This window comes from Lithobates pipiens, unplaced genomic scaffold (assembly GCF_037356315.1).
Source record: "Lithobates pipiens isolate NorthernLeopardFrog02 unplaced genomic scaffold, aLitPip1_a1.2 Scaffold_22, whole genome shotgun sequence".
In the NCBI taxonomy this organism is placed as follows: domain Eukaryota; kingdom Metazoa; phylum Chordata; class Amphibia; order Anura; family Ranidae; genus Lithobates; species Lithobates pipiens.
Window position 1 is genome coordinate 207270887 of NW_027507784.1, and position 17503 is coordinate 207288389.

The window sequence follows — 17503 nt, forward strand, 5'->3', positions numbered from 1 at the left end:
CACTTTTCAATAAGGGGTATCATCTATACTTTAACTATTGTACTAGCCTGCCCCTTTTCTGCAATCTCTACCAGAAGCAAACACGTGGCACAGTGAGAGCTAGTAGGAAGGGCTTCCCACAAAGGCTGGTAAATACAAAACTAAAGAGGGGAGTCGGCATGTTTGCAAAATGAAGAAATGGTTATGAAATGGAGGGACAAACGTGACATATATATGCTTAGCTCAACCCACAACGACACCTCCATGGAAATCCACAGAAGGAATGGCCCGGTCCAGAACCTAAATGTGTCCATGAGTATAATATGTTCATGGAGGGAGTTGATTGTAACGATCAAATGATCCAGCCCTATCTTGCAACAAGAACAAAAACAGGAAAGTCTTCCTTTAGCTCTTCAATTTAACAATTTTATAATTAATATGTTATCTACCATAAATCAACTGAAAGACCCAAATCCCTTCTCGGATAGCAGGAGGAAATCATCACTGCTCTTGTGTACCAGGAAGGCCCCCCCACCAGAAAACAATGAGCAGACTCCATAAATGCAATTTTCCAGATAAAGTTCCTCCCAGAGAAACAGACCAAAAAACGTAAAGCAGAATGTTAGCGTTAAACGAGACACCATTTTTTATTGTCCCCAGTGTCCTTCCCAACTAGGCTTATACAGTGCCTTGCGAAAGTATTCAGCCCCCTTGAACTTTTCAACCTTTTGCCACATTTCAGGCTTCAAACATAAAGATATAACATTTTTATTTTTTGTGAAGAATCACCAACAAGTGGGACACAATTGTGAAGTGGAACGAAATCTATTGGATTTTTGAAACTTTTTTAACTAATAAAAAAATGAAAAGTGGGGCGTGAAAAATTATTCAGCCCCCTTGCGTTAATACTTTGTAGAGCCACCTTTTGCTGCGATTACAGCTGCAAGTCACTTGGGGTATGTCTCTATCAGTTTTGCACATCGAGAGACTGAAATTCTTGCCCATTCTTCCTTGCAAAACAGCTCGAGCTCAGTGAGGTTGGATGGAGAGCATTTGTGAACAGCAGTTTTCAGCTCTTTCCACAGATTCTCGATTGGATTCAGGTCTGTACTTTGACTTGGCCATTCTAACACCTGTATACGTTTATTTGTGAACCATTCCTTTGCAGATTTTGCTGTATGTTTGGGATCATTGTCTTGTTGGAAGATAAATCTCCGTCCCAGTTTCAGGTCTTTTGCAGACTCCAACAGGTTTTCATCCAGAATGGTCCTGTATTTGGCTGCATCCATCTTCCCCTCAATTTTAACCATCTTTCCTGTCCCTGCTGAAGAAAAGCAGGCCCAAACCATGATGCTGCCACCACCATGTTTGACAGTGGGGATGGTCTGTTGAGGGTGATGAGCTGTGTTGCTTTTACGCCAAACATATCGTTTTGCATTGTGGGCAAAAAGTTCGATTTTGGTTTCATCTGACCAGAGCACCTTCTTCCACATGTTTGGTGTGTCTCCCAGGTGGCTTGTGGCAAACTTTAGATGAGACTTTTTATGGATATCTTTGAGAGATGGCTTTCTTCTTGCCACTCTTCCATAAAGGCCAGATTTGTGCAGTGTACGACTGATTGTTGTTCTATGGACAGACTCTCCCACCTCATCTGTAGTTCTCTGCAGTTCATCCAGAGTGATCATGGGCCTCTTGGCTGCATCTCTGATCAGTCTTCTCCTTGTCTGAGCTGAAAGTTTAGAGGGACGGCCAGGTCTTGGTAGATTTGCAGTGGTCTGATATTCCTTCCATTTCAAAATGATCACTTGCACAGTGCTCCTTGGGATGTTTAAAGCTTGGGAAATCTTTTTGTATCCAAATCCAGCTTTAAACTTCTCCACAACAGTATTACGGACCTGCCTGGTGTGTTCCTTGGTCTTCATGATGCTCTCTGCGCTTTCAACAGAACCCTGAGACTATCACAGAGCAGGTGCATTTATAAAGAGACTTGATTACACACAGGTGGGATCTATTTATCACCATCAGTCATTTAGGACAACATTGGATCATTCAGAGATCCTCGCTGAACTTCTGGAGTGAGTTTGCTGCACTGAAAGTAAAGGGGCCGAATAATTTTGCACGCACCACTTTTCAGTTTTTTATTTGCTAAAAAGGTTTAAAATATCCAATAGATTTCGTTCCAATTCACAATTGTGTCCCACTTGTTGGTGATTCTTCACAAAAAATTAAAATGTTATATCTTTATGTTTGAAGCCTGAAATGTGGCAAAAGGTTGAAAAGTTCAAGGGGGCCGAATACTTTCGCAAGGCACTGTATATAAGAGACTGTGCATATTCCAGGTATAGAATAGTGGCAGGGGGAACTCTGCAGGTGAATCTTCTAGATTCCAAGTTCTACAACAAGTTGGGATAAGTTTTGTCCAGGACGAGGGTCCCACTGTCAATAGGGGTAGATGCATCGGTAACACCAGTTCTCCCTTATTGGACACTTTTTACCTCTGTTTCGAATTCTGCCACATCTTTTGTGAAGAATCCGAAAGGGGTAACACTGATAATAATGTTAGCCGAATTAGTCCAGGGGGGCTTGGTACACTGACATAGCGAGTCTTGGCAGGGGTCACTTTTTGGACATTCCCAGTCCAGCGGGGCCTAATGGTCTTGAGTCCTCTATCTCAGCACTGTTTAGGCCTGAAGCCAGTTTCAGGGAACTTCAATTACAGGACTTGGAAATGTATATATTTTTTTTGCCTAGGGTGAAGCCAGGAATTGGCACCCACAGAAATATGTGAGTGGGAGATTTTATTTTTCGTTCCCCAATCGGATGGGGAAAGGAGATTGGCCTTAAGGACCATTAAGGGTCAGAGATTGTCCCCATACATTTTTTCCAGAGTCCGTTGTTTCTCACGCCTTGATTCGTACTTCATACAGTGAGTAACGTAGTCAGGCCACTCTTGTGCCCTTGGGACTTAAATTTGTTCTCGTCTGTTCTTGCAGAGGCCACTTTTTGAACCAATTGGGAGATTCTGTTGGTCCTTTATCTCGGAAGGTGGCTTCTTTGGTGGCTATCCTTTCACTAGGTGGAGTGTCAGAGTTGGCAGCTCTTTCCTGCAAGGAGCCATTCATGGTCTCACATCATAAGGTGATGTTGCGTCCTCATCCATTTTTTGTCTAGAATGGTGTCTAGTTTTCACTTGAATCAAGACAAAAATAATAATATAAAAATCTATATATATATATATATATATATAAAAAAAAAAAAATATATATATATATATATATATATATATATATAATAAAAAATACATATACACACATGGATGGACTGCAGCAATTCAACTAGAAGATAGAATCCAAGTGACATGTAAAAAAAAAAAAGTGCAAATGAAAATTTCAAAAAAGTCAATAAGTAAATAAGTGCTAAAACACACTAATGGGTATCTCCTATAGTGTTACATTTTAAACAATGTGAATAATGAAACCACATAAATCTAAATAAAAAAAAATATAAAAGAAGGAAAAAAAATAACTATAAAAGAAAAAAATAAGGGGCTGGGTCATTAATTTAAAAGTCCAAAATAGATTAGATAACTTTTTCCACTACTCAAGTGACTTGATTGTGAGCTTTCACACTGCACACAGTAGTCAGGGGCTCTTACCAAATAGTTGGGACCATCTTATCTCTAAGATGGTCAAATGAGCTGGAAGAATACCTCTGTGGGTTAAGTTAATGGTAACAACCGATCACCCATGACAAGGCGAATGTAAGTCTCCCCTCACAGCAGGACATCCAAAGCATCCAGGAGTGGAAATAGGTCATTGAAAACAAAAGTCTCAATGGTATAATACCTTATGGATAGGTTTGTTGAAAAAAAAGCCATCTGGCTACTTACGGATAGATAAAACAATTGCCGGCAAAGGAACAAGCATACACCCGAGCTTCCGGGATCACGTGGGGCGCAATGGCACCTGCACATAGCACCACTAAACCAAGCCTCGCTTTCATGGGACAGCCATGTTAAACACAATAAAAGAGAACCAATACTCCTTCCCATCTCTCTTTGTCTGTGAGATCACGTCTTTGTACTTATGTTATTTGGTACTTGATTGAGTGCTCACGTGGCTCTAAATGGAAGGAGGAGAGCACACAGGTTGATAGAATTATACAGTATAAATATTATTTCCGATGGAACCAGAAGGCGCTTCCTGTATTGAGACCCTGGATACAGGACATGCTCCTATTTGGTTGAGATTTCAGGCAATAGATCAAATCCCCAAACCCTGTCAGGGTGGATGTAGAATCTTGCTTTTAAAAAATATCAAGAGGTTTTTTGGCTATGCCCTTAGGTACATAACGGTTATTATGATTTATTTTTATTCATCTGAAATACTTTTTGCATAACGAATCGTAGTTTTGTTTGGTGATGCTACTGAAATTATATTTTGTACAATTATTCTGATGTTTTGGATTGAATGTTGTGTGGATCCCCTTTAAGATGAAAGTCTGTTCTTGCATATAGTTTGGTGATCGCATGATGCTACTTCCTGCCTGTCCCTTATATTTGCAATATTATATCTATTTTTAGCTGGCCAGAGTGGGAGTGAGGGGTATGGTCTTGTCTATAGCATAATGGTGATGCTTCTTTGCATGTATGGCAGGGTTTTTGGTGTAAGGAACAATGATGCCAGTTTCTGGTACATGCACTGTAGACAAAGGCATGCATATCCAAATCCCTCAGATTTCTGCAGGTCTTCAGCAAAATGGAAATGCGACTGCGCACCTGCAGTAGCGATCTTAGGAGAAGGCAAAACGACAGTGAAAAAGACATGCTTGACATTTGCTTAGCACACAGACAAAACAGGGAGGTACTGCTTTGGAAAGGTCAGGTATTCAACAGGTATACTGTATCCAAGATGTAATGGCTGCTATATGGGTTTTACCATATATCTGCATATTCCATTAAAAGCATAAAATCCTATTCATCATGCACCCCCCAGCTCCCATCCCTCTATCTGCACAACGCCCCCCAATTTACTGCTGCACCTTCACGCGTATTCCTCACTGCCACCACCACATCTTTTATGTTTCTCCTCCTTCACTGCCACAACTGCATTATGTGCATCACTCGCTACTATTGAACTGACATGCACTGGATTCACTTATCACCACTGCAGCAAATGTGCATGACCCCCTGCTACCACAGTAAAGTGCACGCTTATTTGTTTGCAGCCACTGAACCAACATACACTCATTCATTCGCTACCACTTCATCAATATAGAGCCGCCTGTTTACCAAAGAGGCTGTGACCAATCACAGCTGATCACAGTGTGTAACCAGGAAGTGCCAGTAAACGACTTTCCTCAGTCCACACTTCTAGAAGAGCCGATCGGGGGCTGTCCTGTAAAAACATTTTGTTTTGAGTACAGTGTTGTATGTCCACGTGATTGTCATTCAAAGTGTGACAGCACTGAAAATTGTCCTGGGCAGGAAGGGGGGAAAAGTGCCCTGTATTGAATAGGTTATAATATAACTAAAGACAAAACCTTTTTTTTTTTCTTTTTTTTTGGATAGAGTTGAGAGGGGTTAGAGCCCCTGTCAGTTTGTATTTCTGCCTGTGTCCCCTTTAACCACTTGACAACTGGGCACTTAAACCCCCCTCCTGCCCAGACCAATTTTAAGCTTTCGGTGCTCTCACAATTTGAATGACAATTACTCAGTCATGTAACACTGTACCCAAATTAATTTTTGTCCTTTTTTTCTTACAAATAGAGCTTTCTTTTGGTGGTATTTGATCACCTCTGGGTTTTTTTATTTTTTGCGCTATAAATGAAAAAAGACCGAAAATTTTGAAAAAAGACGAATTTTCTTTGTTTCTGTGATAACATTTTGCAAATTATTTTTTTTTTTCATAAATTTTGGCCACAATTTATACTGCTACATCTCTTTGGTACAAATAACCCAAATTAGTGGATATTATTTGGTCTTTGTGAAAGTTAGAGAGTCTGCAAGCTGCAAATCATACAAAATTGATCACACCTGATGTACTGGCGGCCTATCTCATTTCTTGAGACCCGGACAAGCCAGGAAAGTACAAATACCTCCCAAATGACCCCTTTTTTGAAAGTAGACATTCCATGGTATTTAGTAAGAGGAATGGTGAGCTTTTTGATGTTGTCATGTTTTCCCACAATTCTTTGCAAAATGAAGATTTTTTATTTTATTTTCTTTTTTTCCACAAAATTGTCATTGTAATAGGTTATTTCTCTCACTTGGCATGTGTATACCGCATGTGTATACCAAAATTAATTCTGCTACTCCTCCTGAGTATTGAGATACCACGTGTGGGACTTTTCCACAGCCTGGCCACATAGAGAGGCCCAACATGCAGGGAGCACCGTCACATGTACTAGGAGCATAAATTACACATCTAACTTGTTGACTACCTATTACACTTTTGAAGGCCCTGGAGCAGCAGGACAATGACACGTGACACTGACGTGGCGCTAATGACAGATGGCACTAATATGTGGCACTGATGACAGAGGGCACTAATGCGTGGCACTGATGACAGAGGGCACTAATACGTGGCACTGATGACACGTGGCACTAATACGTGGCACTGATGACAGATGGCACTAATGCGTGACAGTGATGATTTCCTCTTGCTTTCTGTTTGGCTATTAGACAGGACGTAAAGTTAAATCTACACAATAGGACACACATGGTAGAAAAAAAACCTGGCAGCGGTTATAACCCTCCCTTACGCTATCTAAAAAAAAAAAAAGGTTTGCCAATAGTTCTGCTTTAAGGGTCTCTAAACACCCTTGTGTTGAGGTAGTACCTGATACTGCAGCATGCACATTAGTGCATTCAGGGGCCCTAATATAGCACGTGTTAACATGTGTAGTAGATCATTGCGCAGGTGGGAAGGGGCCCAAAAATTTAGCGTGCATGTACTTTTACTTTGTAGTGTGATGAGACTTTAAAAAATAAATAAATGGCAAGTAGCGTTAGCTTGCTACTAAAAGACTGCTACTTCTCTCATTAAAGAAACAAAGAGTACTTGTTAATGTGATTAGTGCAATGTTTTACAGTCAACTTTTAAAAATATATATTTAATCAGTACACATAAAATGCAAGTTGGTTTCTAAAATAATAGAGGTTAGAAACGGCCATGCATAATTATGTAACCATTTCTTAATTTATTAATATTAATACATTTGCTATAAAGCTGGTATTTTGCAATGCACATCTTTTTTTTTCTGTCCAGTAATCAGATACTGTCAGCTCAAGCTTGTAAGACTCCTTTTGTCAAAAATTGCTGATACCATTGAGTAGTAGGATGAAGCTATGTGCAGTATGGTTTTAAAGTTTCATTTTCTGTACACAAAATGAATGCTTTTACATGTTATTTGTGAATGTTATTTTCAGTTTGTTTGGCAAATAAAATACTATATAATAGTGTGATATATATATTTAATAGTTCTCTAAATCGGGGGTCTCCAAACTTTTCAGTACACGCCACAGACTATATCTTACAAATATTTAAGGGCCAAAAATGATGTTTTATGAATGAATAATATTTAAATGAATCAATTAACATGCTCCAAGAAAGAACTTCACATCAGAAGCCCCTAATAACATCAAAAGTCCCTCCTTCACATCAGCACCCTCTTTCATATCAGTATCCCTACTTGATATCAGAAGCCCTTCATCACATCAGAACCCCCCTTTCATATCAGTGTCACCCCCTTCACATCAAACTTCTCTCCTTCACATCAGCACCCCCTTTCACTTCAGACGTCCCCCTTCACATTAGAGTTCCCTATCACATCAGAGCCCCACTTTCACATCAAATTATTGAATAAACATGCTCCATAAAAGGACTTTACACCAGAATCCCCCCTTCACATCAAAGCCCTTTCTTCACATCAGATTCTCCCCTTCACATTAGAGCCCCGCTTTTCACACCATAGTCCATTCTTTACCTCAGAATCCTCCTTTCACATCAGAGCCTCCTATCAAATCAGGGTCTCTTTTTCATATCAGAGAGTTCCCTTTCACATCAGAAGCCCACAAAACATCAGAACCCTCATACCCCCTGTCCTAGCTTTGTATATCCTTGTATGTCCTTGTTGCTCTGAATCATTGGTTGTTATGTGCCAGCAGCCAGGCCTTCACATCATAGTCCTCCCTTTTCGCATCAGAATTACCCTTCATGTTAGAGTTCCTGCTTCATATCAGCAAACCCCATTCACATCAGAGCTCCCTATCAAACCAGAGTCCCCCCTCACATCAGAGCCTCCCCTTCACATTAGGGCCCCCATTTTGCACACGTCAGAAGCCCCCATTACATCAGAATATCAAAATCCACCATTCGCATCAGACCGCTCTATTCCATGGTGTGGTCAGACTGGCCGAATTATCCAATGTGTCCCTATTGCTCTGCATCATTGGTTGTTATAATGTTGGCTTCTTCACATCAGAGCCCCCCCCTTCTTATACAAATTACCTTTCACATCAGAGTCCCCCCTTTTACATCAGAGCCCTCTTTCATATCCAAGTCCCTTCCTTACAATGCTTACCGCAGCAGCATGGCTCAGGGTGGGAATGCGGAGCAGGTCTGGACAAAAAAACTGAGATACCAGAGAAGAGTACCTTCGGCAGGGCTGAGGAAGTGATGGGATGGCTTTACAGCCATGCACATCACGTCTGTCTGAAAGTCCATCACCAACTGAACACATTTTTAACACAGTCCTTGCTGCTTTAGCTTCTGTTGATGCACACAGTGTGGGAAGACAAAGTTGTAGCCCCTGCATGTAAGGATTAGGAAGATTCCATTCAGAAGTTATCCAGAACTGTTTATTTGGAACAAGGTAAACCCTATTAAGGTTTTAATGAAAGTGAAGACTTAGGAGGGAATAAAGGAAGAAGAAAAGGAGAGGGTGGGTGAGGAGAATAGAGGGGGTATGAGTGTGAGTGAGTCTGCAAGATGGTGAAGATGAGTGGTCTGATAAACATTACTAAGGCTCACATACACTCAGGAGAGACAACAGGGCAAGGAGAGCGCTATTCGAGTTCAGGAGCTAATGTGGTTGAACAAAGGGGGAGCAAAATTACCAAGGCAACTGTAGAGACTTGTCTAAATCTGGGGGTAAGCAATGCTTCACCCAGAGTTGCCATATTTTTTCAAATTTGTGTATCTTGTCATTTTCAATGGCTGTCATTTTAGCATAGATAAGGGCTCTATTCATTCTATGTTTAGCTTTGGCCACAACCAAAGTCTGGGTTTTCCATGCCCTAGCAATAGTGTGCATTGCCACCGTGCTCAGTTGTACGGTAGAAGGAATTGGAATTGGAAGCAGGTCAATTCTGCAGGCTTTAGGTGTAAAAGAGCCGTTGCGGGTTCATGTTGGAGATTGGTTTCTAAAGCTTTGGAGGCTATTGCAAAAACAGTCTTCCAGAACTCTTGAGCGATTGGGCATTGCCACCACACATATAGATGGGTGCCTGGATCGGACTGCTGCAAAGTTTTTTATGACTTTAAAATCTCCTGTGTCTCCTAATTCTTTAGATATTCAAATGCTTTTTGAGTGTCTTCTGCATATTAGAATGCAAATCCCCATGCAATGTTTTCTTTATGGATGTCTATATCAACTGACTATAACCCTTAGTTAGTTACCTACTATTAGATGATTTAAAGGTCAGTTATTCTCCATATAGGGTGTCGCATAAACATTTTGGATGAGCCATTTAATAGGTTCTTCTAGCTATCTACTATCAATATTATAACTACTATATATTTTTGTCTCCTTGTGAATTCAACAATGTTAGTTTTGAGAGACTAAGGATTTTTTTTTTTTTACTCAAGGCGTAGGACATGTTCACATGCAAAGAAATTATAATTTTGCAAGGGAATTTTCATTTACCTCAGTGAATGTGAGGAAATGGCTGATTTCTAGTATCCAGTCATGTGCAAGCAAAATTCCTGTACTTTTTTCCCTTGCACATGGTTGGGTATTCTTTGAGTGATTTTTCACCATATTCACTAATCGGAAATCCTCTGCAAAGTATATACATGCTTTATCACTTTAGTAATTCAATCATGAAGTGTGGTTTTTGCTATTGGTATGTTTACTGTGTGTAAAGTTTGGAACATTTAGTGACCTTGGTGTATTTCGCTAAATAATTTTAAATACATTATTAAAAGTGTTTTTTTTAAAGATTATTCACTGTGTTCCCAGGTCTGTCTCATCTCTTAATGGAATAAAAACATATTTGCAGATCCTTTATAAAACAAAATAGCATATACTGTAATATAAAAAAAGAGAAGTAAATTCTATACATAGCTCATTCTCAACAACTTTATCCAATTGCAGGACTTTTTTTTTTCCTGAGTTAACTATTAGTGCATCATGAGTAGCAACTCTACTCTGAAGAGGAGTGCCATAGTGGAAATGTTTATATATGGTACATTCGTCCGACAATATGAGAGAGAAATTGAAAAAGGGGGAGGCTATAGTGGACTTTAGTTGCACCCTACAACAACTGAATTAAACAGTCATATATAAAATATTTTGATACATTTTATTACAAAAATATACATCTTTAACAATATATATATATATATATATATTTTTTTTTTTTATTATTTTTATTTTTTTTATCAGCAATGATCAAGAAAACTCTAGTTCTATAGTCACACCAAAGTGTGGCAGCTAGAGCACTATCACCATTGTGTATTAGTTGCTCTACATGTTTCACGGGTCACATTTACCGCTTCTTCTTCAGGAGCTATATTGTACACATACGTGAGGATTAGAAGACACTTATCATATAACTATGAGATAAAGAGAACATTCATTAGTCAAATATTACATACCAGTGTTTCAAATGACACGTGTAACATGATGACTATCTGCTGTGGGTGCCCCCCAAAAAGAACATCTTGCCCAGAAACACAGAGTTGCTGGAAGCACAAGGGAGGATGACCCACCCTGGAGGGCATGGGAGCCCCTAACAAGGCACGGGAAACCAAATATGGTCTATTAAAAAATATATATATCTTTAATAGGTGATTTGATTTGACCAAAATAACATTTTGGTCAAATCAATAACACATATTATTATTATTATTATTATTCAGGATTTATATATCGCCAACAGTTTGCGCAGCACTTTACAATATGAGGGCAGACAGTACACTTACAATACAAATCAATACAGGAGGGATCAGAGGGCCCTGCTCGTTAGAGCTTACAATCTAGAAGGGAGGGTCAAGTTGAAACAAAAAGGTATTAACTGTGGGGGAGATGAGCTGATGGAGAAAATGAAAATACAGTTAGGTGTGGGTGGGGTAGGCTTCTCTGAAGAGAAGTGTTTTCAGGGATCGTCTAAAAGCTAATAAAGTAGGAGATAGGCGGATAGATTGGGGTAGGGCATTCCATAGGATTGGAGAGGCTTTGGAAAAGTCCTGGAGGCGAGTATGGGAGGAGGTGATGAGGGAGCTAGAGAGCAGGAGGTCTTGAGAGGAACGAAGAGGATGAGTAGGTTGGTATTTAGAGACTAAGCTAGTGATGTAGTGGGGGGCAGAGTTGTGGATGGCTTTGTATGTAGTTGTTAGTATTTTGAATTTAATTCTTTGGCTGAGCGGAAGCCAGTGGAGGGATTGACAGAGAGGAGTAGCAGACACCGAGCGATTGGTAAGGTGGATGAGTCTGGCAGCGGCATTCATAATGGATTGAAGAGGTGATAGACTATGTAGAGCCAATGAGAAGGGAGTTGCAGTAGTCGAGGCGGGAGATGACCAGCGAGTGAATTAAGAGCTTTGTTGTCTCATTGGTTAGAAAGGGGCGTATTTTGGAGATGTTGTGGAGGTTGAGGCGGCAGGATTTGGACATTGATTGGATGTGTTGCTTGAAGGAGAGTTCAGAGTCCAGGACTACACCTAGAACCTTGGCGTGAGGGGATGGGCTTATGGTTGTGCCATCAATTTTGACAGTGAGATCAGGGGAAGGGGCATATGGGGGAGGAAAAATTATAAGTTCGGTTTTGGATAGATTGATTTTGAGGAAGTGATGTGACATCCAGACTGATATATCTGATAGTAAATTAGTGATACGTGAGGAGACAGAGGGAGTGAGCTGAGGGGTAGAAAAATAGATTTGGGTGTCGTCAGCATAGAGGTGGTATTGGAAGCCGTGGGAGGCTATCAGTTGACCCAGGGAGGAGGTATAGATTGAAAATAGGAGTGGTCCAAGAACAGAACCTTGGGGGACCCCAACAGAGAAAGGAAGAGGAGAGGAGGAAGTAGAGTTGTAAGAAACGCTAAAGGTGCGCTTGGATAAGTAGGAAGAGAACCATCGTAGAGTAAGGTCACGGAGACCAAAGGTGTGGAGTTTTTTTGAGAAGGAGGGGGTGGTCAACCGTATCAAAGGCAGCAGAGAGGTCCAGGAGGAGGAGTACAGAATAATGTCGATTGGTTTTGGCCGTTAGTAGATCGTTTGTTAGTTTTAGGAGAGCAGTTTCTGTGGAGTGTTGAGGACGAAATCCAAACTGAAGGGGATCAAGAAGGCTATTATCAGCGAGGTGGACACTCAGTCGGTTGTAGACCAGACGTTCGAGTAGTTTGGATAAAAAGGGGAGCAAGGAGATGGGGCGTAGGTTGGTAGGATTGGATGGGTCCAGTGAGGGTTTTTAAAGTATGGGTTTGACAAGTGCATGTTTTAGAGAGTTGGGGAAGATGCCAGAAGAGAGGGAGAGATTGAAGATGTGAGTTAGAGAGTGTAGCATAGAGTCAGAGGGTGAACGCAGCATTTGCGAGGGAACAGGATCCAGAGGGCAGGTTGTAAGGTGGACATTACCAAGTAGTTTAGCAACTTCGTCTATAGTGGTGGGGTTGAAAGAGAGAAGTAATGATTGTGCCTGTGGGCATGATGTGTAAAGCGTGGAGGGTATCAGAACAGTAGAGATCTCCGCGCGAATTGTATCAATCTTCTGTTTGAAGTGATTAGCAATCTCCTGGGCAGTGAGTGAGTTGGCAGGTGGAGGCGGTGGAGGACGAAGTAGAGTGTTGAAAGTAGAGAAGAGTTGACGGGGACGGGATGATAGATTGCTGATGAGAGTGATAAAATGGTTCTGCTTGGCAGAGAGGAGGCTAGAATTGTAATTTTGGAGGGCAGATTTATATTGGTTGAAATCTCTCTGAGACTTGGTCTTGCGCCACAGGCGCTCATGAGCACGACTACATTTTTTCAGACTTCTAGTGACATCTGTTTGCCAAGGTTGAAGGGGTCGGGCTTGATTCTGTGTGTAGTGAGGGGGGCCAGTGAGTCCAGAGAGGCTAGAAGTGAAGTGTTGTAGACCGAAGTGGCTAGGTTGGTGCAGGATAGGGGTGAGATTTTGTCGTGGAGGTTGTCAATAGCAGAGTAGAGAAAAGAAGGGTTGAGATGATGTAGGTTTCTGCGGGTAACTTTAATGCGGTTGGAGGGAGAGGAGGTGAAGGAGAGGGAGAGAGTGAAACTAATAAGGTGGTGATCAGAGAGAGGGAGTGGATAGTTAGAGAGGTTGCATGGAGTGCAAAGGTGAGAGAAAACGAGGTCAAGGATATTGCCTTCGGAGTGAGTAGGATCATGTATCCACTGTTTCAGGTCAAAGGAGGAGGTTAGGCTGAGAAGTTTGGAAGGAGCAGAAGTGTTAGTATTAATAGGGATGTTGAAGTCCCCGAGAATGATTGTGGGGATTTCAGAAGAAAGAAAGTAGGGTAGCCAGGCAGAGAAGTCATCAAGAAATGTTGATACTGGTCCAGGGGGCCTGTAGATCACCGCTATTCTTAGAGAAATTGGAGTGAAGAGACAAATGCAGTGTGCTTCGAAAGAGGAGAGTGACAGAGAGGGAGGTGGCTGAAGTACCTGGAAGGTGCTATGTGGGGCTAGAAGGATTCCAACACCTCCTCCCTTATGTCCATTGGATCTGGGGGAGTGAGTCCAAAGAAGACCACCATGGGATAGGGCTGCAGAAGACGCAGTGTCTGATTCGTGGAGCCAGGTTTCGGTGATGGCGAGTAGGTTAAATGAGTTGGCGATAAAGATGTCATGTAGAGAGGTGAGTTTGTTGCAGACAGAGCGGGAGTTCCAAAGGGCACAAGAGAAAGGGAGGCTGGTCTTGGGAAAAATAGAAATGGGAACTAAATTGTGTTGATTGCGGCTGCTGCCAGAGGGTGCAGGGTGATGGGTACAGTTTAATGATGGAGGTCCAGGGTTTGGGCATATATCTCCAGAGGTTAGGAGAAGCAGGAGGGTGAGGGAGGCAATATGGGAGTGAGATTTATATGAAGGGACATGCCCCAGGGTCTTGGAGATTTTTAGTGTGTGTGGATTTAGAATTAGCAGGAGTTGGTGGGTGCAGTAATAAGGAGAGGACAGAAGTGAGGGTGATATATATATATGCTGTGGGGGGGGAGAAGTGGGGTGGAGTTGAGATAATTTTAGTATAGAGGACAGAGCTGTCAGAAGGAGTGGTAGAGAATGCATGTTATAAGGAGAAAGTGCTAAAGGGTTAAACGAGGTCACCTGATGTCTTTGCGGTGTTTTTCAAAGTATTTTCTTGTGTACCTTCGCTTTGTGCATTCGCTGAAGTGCAGAGTCAGAAGTGCTTCCACTTATTGAAATCCCCCCCACTTGGAGAAAGACCCCCAGTTGCAAGTGATTATATTGATACCAGAAAGACTTGGCTCAATCAAGAGGGGTTTCAGCATTCCAAATAAGATCTCTATAGCCTGGTATAGGTGTAGGAGATGAAAGGATATATGCGTAAGTTCCCAAGTAAAATGCTATATAGGGCTAACATGCCCACATATATTCAATAGGGGTTTGTGTGTATGTGTGTGTGTGTGTATGTATGTATGTGTATATATGTATGTATGTGTGTGTATATATATATATATATATATATATATATATATATATATATATATATATATATATATATATATATATATATATATACCTCAGCATATATGGATATCCTGGACAGGTATATCCCATATGGAAGTATATATATATTATACCTCAGCATATAAGCATATTATGGACAGGTATATCCCATATGAAAGTAGGTGTTGAAACTGTTCAGAAATTCTCATAATATTCTGAAAACAGAACCACAATATATGATAATGCGGATACATGCATTGATGTATAGCATTTTACTTGGGAACTTACCCATATATCCTTATATATCCTAAACCTATACCAGGCTATAGAGATCTTATTTGGAATACTGAAATCCCTCTAGATTGAGCCAAGATCTTCTGGTATATATATTTATTATTGTTGACCATCTATGTAATTTTGGTCAAATCAAATCACCTTTTAAATACAAGCTCTTTTTAACAGACCCATATTTGATGTCCTGTGCCTTGTTGGGGGCTCCCATGCCCTCCGTGGTGGGCCATCCTCCCTTGGGCCTACGGCAGCTCGGCATTTCTGGGTAAGATGGTCTTTTCGGGGGAACCCACAGCACATACTCATCATGTTACACTATATTATGTTATTTGAAACACTGTTATGCAATTGACTAATGAATGTTCTCTTTATCTCTTAGTTATATGATAATCGTCTTATAATCCTTGTGTATGTGTACAATATATCTCCTGAAGAAGCAGTAAATGTGACCCGCGAAACATGTAGAACAACTAACACACAGATGGTGATAGTGCTCTAGCTGCCACACTTTAGTGTGACTATAAAACTAGAGCTTTCTTATCATTGCCGTTTTAAAAAAAAAAACATTATTGCTGAAGATGTATATTTTTGTAATAAAATGTATCAAAATATTTTTTTATATGACAGTCTAATTCAGTTGTTGTACAGTACCACTAAAGTCCACTATAGCCTGCCACTTTTTCAATTTCTCCAGCAACTCTACTCTGTCTACAAGCAATAACAAGAATATTTGGTAATGCGTTTGGAGAAAAAAATATTTCTTATATGTGGCTTTGGTTTATTGATCTTTTCTTTCTTAATTTTTTTTAGATGTTGGTGATGATCTTCTTGAAATGTGTGAAAGAAATGTGTCTCTAAACAGATTCTTCATGGAACAAGCAGGTGGTAAACTATTCTGTCACTGTCTAATCTCTAAAGAATTTAGGTTTGCATCATAGTAGATAACTAAGCTTTTAAAAGAAATTCTGCTAATATTTCATTGTTCATAAAACACTCGTTAAACAAAGTGCCCATTGGCTTCCAATTGGAGTTTCGAGTTGTCAGATCTACTGCATATGCTGAGTGTTTTGACTCAGTTCCTGATCCAACCATTACAATATCAAATAAGGAAAGCACAATCTTCATGCTGCAGTCACCATAATGCAAAGTTAGGAGTGCAGATATGGCAAAACTCAGGTATAGAAAACATGCTTGTGTTGTATATTTTAGAGATGATAGCAGAATGGTTACCGCATTCACTCAAAAACATTTGATTGGCCATTCTAATAATAATGCTTTGTCACTTCAAATTTACCATTTCAGATCCACCAATATACCAAAGTATAGATGACTAATATCCAGCCACACATTTTTACTATACAAATGCAGCAGTTTAAGAAATTGAACAAGCTTTGCAGTTGAACAGGGTTTACTCTTAGAATATGTTCGGCAAATGGATGTACAGAAATATTATGTTTTCAAGGAACAATCCTCCTTCGTCGGCTGTATCCTTAGAGAGCCCTTTTTTAACTGCAAATAAACATTGTTTCCTGTACTAATGTGGTGTACCATTAAATATTACTTGCATTTGTTTGCTGTATATATATTATATTATTTTTTATATATTTATATTATTTTATTTATTTTTATTGGGGGTTTTAGCTTGAAAGTACAATAGTACAACATAGCTCAGCAGTTAAATAACACATGATCTAGTACAAATGTGTTCTGTAAGAAGCTATATACGTATAATTGTGATCCAAGAGTGGGCAGCAGCATACACTAGATAAAACGAATATCTACACCCCGAGTATGAAACGGGTTAAAGCCGTTTAGGAAATTCCATTTCCAAACCCAAAGGCGGCTACTGAACACTTCAATCAGCTGAACAAGAAACCATACAAATAATTCTCCCCCTGTATTGAGGTTCAAACAGGAATGAATCTTTATTTTGAGATCTCACACAAATATATACAGTAGGATGAAAGTACAACCTCTCACCAGAAACCTAATTAACATGAGCTAATTATCTAATCCTTTTGACAGCCTAGGTGACTTAGAGCTATGACCTTTAGGACAGACTTCACGTCTCCTAGCTCACCAACTATACAATACACATCATCATACATCTCAATACAGAACTCCTTCATACAATTGCAGGGTTAATTAGCCCAGACAACAATGACTGAAAGAGAAGCCACACTAGACTCGTTTACATTATAACAGACAGAGACAGGTGGCTGGAATTGACATCAGCATCTCCTAACAATATTTGTCCCAGCATTATGAATTAGCCGCTATTTCTAATATGGCAGATACAGGG

At 40.3% G+C, this 17503-nt stretch overlaps 1 protein-coding gene across 3 annotated transcripts in view; it reads left to right on the forward strand.

Annotated features, from left to right (window-relative positions):
* The window catches only part of METTL22 (methyltransferase 22, Kin17 lysine), a 553862-nt gene that overhangs the window by 341637 nt on the left and 194722 nt on the right, over window positions 1-17503 (forward strand). For all 3 annotated transcript variants that reach the window (XM_077448831.1, XM_077448832.1, XM_077448833.1), the window contains one exon: window positions 16012-16083. In XM_077448831.1, coding sequence (XP_077304957.1) covers window positions 16012-16083 — 72 coding nt within the window. The remainder of the gene's footprint in view (window positions 1-16011; window positions 16084-17503) is intronic.